Below are 5119 nucleotides of genomic sequence, written 5' to 3' on the forward strand. Positions count from 1 at the left end.
GGTGGCTATGAATTGGAACCGACACAATGGAACAGTGAGACATTTCACATATGTGGAATTGTGTAATATGTTGTATTTTATGTATGGCTTCTCTCACTTAGTATAATGTTTTTGAGAGAGTCAGCTATGTTGTAGCATGTAGTATTTTTCTTTCTTTACTGCTGAACAGTAACTATTCTATTATGTGCATATATCAATTTATCCAAGTATTTACCGCTTGATGGACTTGTTGCTACTTTTTGGCTATAATGAATGATGCTGCTATGAACATTTACATGCAAATCTTTGTGTGGACATATGTTTCCATTTCTCTTTCATAGATCCCTAGGAGTGGAATTGTTGGGTCATGTGTAAATTTATCTTTAAAGGTTGAAGAACCTCCTAAACTTTTCCAAAGTGGCTATATCATTTTACATTTTCACTAGCAATGTATGAGGGTTCCTGTTTCTTATGTCCTTACTCACATTTGTTGTTGTCTGTCTTTTTCATTATATCTAGTCTACTTGCAAAAATAACACCAGAAACCCCCAAACCACTGTTGTTGTGTCGATTCTGACTAATAGGGACTCGGTAGGACATAGTGGATCTGCCCCATATGATTTCTAAAGCTCTGCATCTTTATGGAAGCAGACTGTCACATCTTTCTCCCAAGGAGCGGCTGGTAGCTACAAACGGCTGACCTTTTGACTAGCAGTCCAGTGCTGGAACCTTGGTGTCACCAGGGTTTCTTATATCCATTCTTCTTGTTGCTGTTAAGTGCCATTGAGTCACTTCCAACTCATAGTGACCTTGTATAGGGTTTCTGAGGAGCAGCTGGTGGGCTTGAACCACCAACCTTGCAGTTAACTTATCTTATAGTGCCATATCAGGGCTATCCATTCTGGTGCAGGTGGTTATGTGCTATGGAGTCGGTTCTGACCCATAGCAACTCTGTATAGGGTTTCTGATGCTATAAATGTTTGCAGGAGCAGAAAGCCTTATCTTTCTCCTGCAGAACGGCTGGTAGTTTCGAACTGCTGACCTTGAGGTTAGCAGCTCGACTTGTAACCACAACCTACCAGAGCTCCTCCTGGATATGAAATACCATTTCATTGAGATTTTGATTGCATTTCTTTAATGGCTAAAGATAGCTAGCATCTTGTCATCTGTTTATTATTTCTTTGAATATTGTCTTTGGTGAAATGGTCTATTCATATCTTTTGCCTGTTTTTTGATTACGTTGTCTGTCTTACTGAATTGAGTTGTATGAATATTTTGTATATTCTGGATATAAGTCATTATTAGGTATGTAATTAGCAAATTTTTTTCCCAGTCTGTGCCAAGTTTTTCTTTTTCTTTTGTCTTCAATGTTTTGAAGCACAAAAGTTTTAAGTTTTGATATCCAATTTATCTTTTTTTTTTTTTTCTTTTATGGATTGTGCTTTTCGTGTTGTATATAAAAATATCTCTGCCTAACTCATGGTCTTGGAGATTTACAGCTATGTTTTCTTCCAAAAGTTTTATAGTTTTAACTTTAACATTTAGGTCTCTGATTTATGCTCTAGGATCTTTTTTTGTTTTTTTCCACTAAAAAATATCTATGGACGATGAAATTTGAATTTCATATATTTTACAGGTATCACATATATTACTCTTTTGTTTTTGAAGCTTTTATTGTGAATTGAGTGATAGTTTACATGGGAGAACATTGGTTTTTATACTCACCCTGTAGTATTTTGTGTCACTGCAGTGATTACAATCCCCTCCGTGCATCATCGGTTAACAGTATTTGCTTCTAATTCCTTTTGTTTTGTATTTTTTAGGTACATAAAAAACACATAAGAATATATATAAATCATTTAAACAACCAAAGAGCACATTCTGCAAGCCAGCCTCCTGGCTTTCCTCGAGTCTAGAGTCCTCAGCTGCTCTGTCTCTCCATGCCATCACCTCTGCCTCCATCTGTGGTGTTGCTGCTTTTCTGGTTAGAATCCCATGTTCTGCTCATGTTCTTCTCTCTTGATGGTCCTAGGGTCCTCTGTTTCTGGAATGTAAGATTAACTACTCCCCCTTTTTGTTACACAACTTTTACCTTTACAGTTGTGACAGTCGCAATTAGTCATGATAACAATGACTATTGAATCAAAAGAGTCCTATCCCTACCATCTCCCTTTACCAGACCCATCTAGACAATATGAAAACTATTCAGTGGGAATTCACTCATCCCCCGCACACTCTGAAGTAAACTCCCTCTTGAAAATTTGTAAGCCAGCTACTTTGTGCCTTTATAGCCTCTCCCCCACCCCCTCCACCCCATTTTAGTTAGGCAATGTCTAAGTTGCCCATCCCTATCAACCCTGTGTACAGAAGGAATAGGATTGATCCTTGATGTGAAGACTCCTCCCCTCACAGTTGGTATTTTGCGCTACTACATCCATAAGTATAGGTCAATTTCATCAAATTGTAGCAATTTACACTTGTTTCCTGTATCAAATTTCTTTACCTTCCTCTAGTTTAGTTCTGATCATCAAGCCATGGAAGCTAGGCCAAATGGGTACTATATGCAAGTTTGGGCGTTCTTGTGTGTCGTCCCCCACTTCATATCAGCTGGACACTTCACTCTCAGCTCTAGCCCTCTGTGTCTAGGTCAGTGTTTGTGGGCTCAAGAGTTTCCGTGTTTTCCCTTCAGCAACCAGCCCTTCCTCTTCACTCTCTCAGCTCAAGGTTGACAGGAGTCTGTGGAACCTGGTCACATTCAGCCCATGTCTTCTTTGCTGCCTTTGCCCCATTTCCACTCACAAGTAGACCAACTCAGTCACCAAGGCGCTTATGTGCCTGCTTGTGTGCTCGCTTTGAATTTCAGTCTTGGAGTAGGCTACGTTGTGTAGGATAAGCACTAGGCTGTTAACCATAAGTAGTTTAAACTCACCAGCCACTCCCAGGGAGACAGATAAGGGGTCTGCTTCCATAAAGGTTTGCAGCCTTAGAAACCTATACAGGGTCACTGCTGACTGTGGTTGGTTTGGGTTTGGTTTATGTATTGTATTTTTAAGATGTAAGTAATGACTCTGCTGTTTAACTGCTCTAGACAGGACAGCAAGGAGATCCCAGTAAGAACCTATGTCCGTTCACCGTTTCCCTCCTGCTCGCTGTAACAAGAATACAAAGATTTGAGGAACAGGTATTTATTAAAGATTTTTTGGTTCCTTCTGTAGTTGGTAAAAAGGAGTACATGAGCCTGCTTTTATTGTCCTTTCCTAAACAATTCTACCCCGTTCTGCTAGCCACAATTTCTTTTGTGAACCGTGTAGCTCCAGACTTGTGGGGGCTGCTAGAAGACTTCTTCAGGTATTTGGGGTACACCTCCCTTTCTTTCTGTGTGTTAACCCAGGTGATGTAATAGAAATAAGAGCGGAAGTACATCACACAGTCCAAGTAGCAAGAACGAATAACTAGCTGGATAATTCACCAATAAAAAAGTATTGCTGAATAAAACTATACGATGATGGTGTAACTGTTGAAAAAAGTGTCTCTGATCAATCTGAAATTGATGAATGAGAATAGGTTTCATTGCAAGGATGAAAATATGAAAATCTTTGCTTTTTTCTCATATCTAAGGGGGCTTCAGAAAGTTTGTGGGAAAATGGGATTAAAAGGTAATAAAAAAATTTTCATGAACATTTTGAAGCCATCTCGTATGTTTTCTGGTTGTTTATATTTTAGCTCTTTTGTCTCTTTGAGGAAGGCCTGTCTTCACAGATTTTAAGTTTCCATTGAAAATCATAATTTTTGCAACATTCTCATCTAGTGAAACAGTTGTCATATAAATATGAATAAGTGGTAGCAAGTAGGAACAGTTATAGGACTAAAATATAAAAGCATTAACAAAAACAATGTTTAATTATAAAGGGTCTGTGGATTTTGAAGCATCAAATGGTTCCCCCAACAAGGAGAGAACTGAACAGTAAGAGTTTAGTGTTCTGCTGGATACCTTGGACATTTTCTCATTTATCTGCAGTATAACACACATTCTTACAGGTAGTGTCTGGGGAGCAGCGATCAGATCACATGTGACCATGTGGCCTACTTCATCTTACTGCATTTGAACTTTATCCTGTAACAAAATGACTACTGCCAATAGCCATATGTCTGGTATTACACCTAGAGAACATTAGCATTTATGAAATTGCCTGAACTGAGAGTATCAGGAGAAAGACTGTCTCTCAGTGTGTCAAGTTAAATATGCAATTTGTGATGGGATATGGATACATGACTTAATTTTGGATACATGGATACATGACTTCCTCCATATTTCAGCAAGTAGGAAAAAGTAAACTTATAGTGATTAGGAGTTCATCACGTAAAGTTTTGTGGTTAACACTTAACCTAAAAATTGGTTAGAGGTGGCTCTAATGAGAATTCAAATTATCTAAGTTTCTCAGTGCCAATATACTAATACTAAAGCTTTCATCCGCTAAGAAAGAGGTATAGGACAGTGTAGATACGCAATGCCCACATCTGGTTACTTTTGGCCGCTATTATGAAGGAATGTCAGCAGTTCCTGTAGCTAAATTTATTGTATAGAGATATGCATTGATTTTCTGTTAAGATAGAAGTATGTTGATTTGTCAGCTATGCCATAGGCAAATTATTTCAACTCAATACAAAAATAAAAAATAAAAAATTGGTGTTTGAGATTCTGTAAAATTCTTTGAATAAAATCTATTAGAACTTTAAAAATATACATCTGTAAAAGCACAAGCTATCGTTTTTCCTTCATTTTCCTATTTGTCTTAGGTGTTTGATCTTTTAAAGACTTCAGTTGTAAAGAGTTTTAAGGATTGTCACCTCCTCCAAGGTTCGAAATTGCTTCAGAGTCTAGTCCCTCATAACTCTTGTGTTTCGGCCATGATCCTGGAAGTGGTAAAGAACAGGTAAGTTAATGAACCTTACAGCGTTTGTAAGATTTGGAACCTTAGAGATTTGTAAAGTATTTATTGTTAGAAAATGCAATGTGGCACCAAATTTATGGCCTGTTATGAGTTGAATTAACCTTTATGCTTGTGATGACAATCTCATTTGGGAATGGGTTGTCTTTGTTATATTCACAAGTCAGAACTGGTGTAGGCTGTTTTTTTTG

General features: G+C 37.8%; 1 protein-coding gene across 1 annotated transcript in view; it reads left to right on the plus strand.

The window, feature by feature from the left end:
- The window catches only part of FANCI (Fanconi anemia, complementation group I), a 112420-nt gene that overhangs the window by 23257 nt on the left and 84044 nt on the right, over positions 1–5119 (plus strand). Inside the window, 2 exon segments of the mRNA XM_006867126.1 lie at positions 3068–3160; positions 4777–4913. Of these exon segments, the coding sequence (XP_006867188.1) occupies positions 3068–3160; positions 4777–4913 (230 nt within the window).

The sequence above is a fragment of the Chrysochloris asiatica genome, unplaced genomic scaffold (assembly GCF_000296735.1).
Source record: "Chrysochloris asiatica unplaced genomic scaffold, ChrAsi1.0 scaffold00101, whole genome shotgun sequence".
Lineage (NCBI taxonomy): Eukaryota > Metazoa > Chordata > Mammalia > Afrosoricida > Chrysochloridae > Chrysochloris > Chrysochloris asiatica.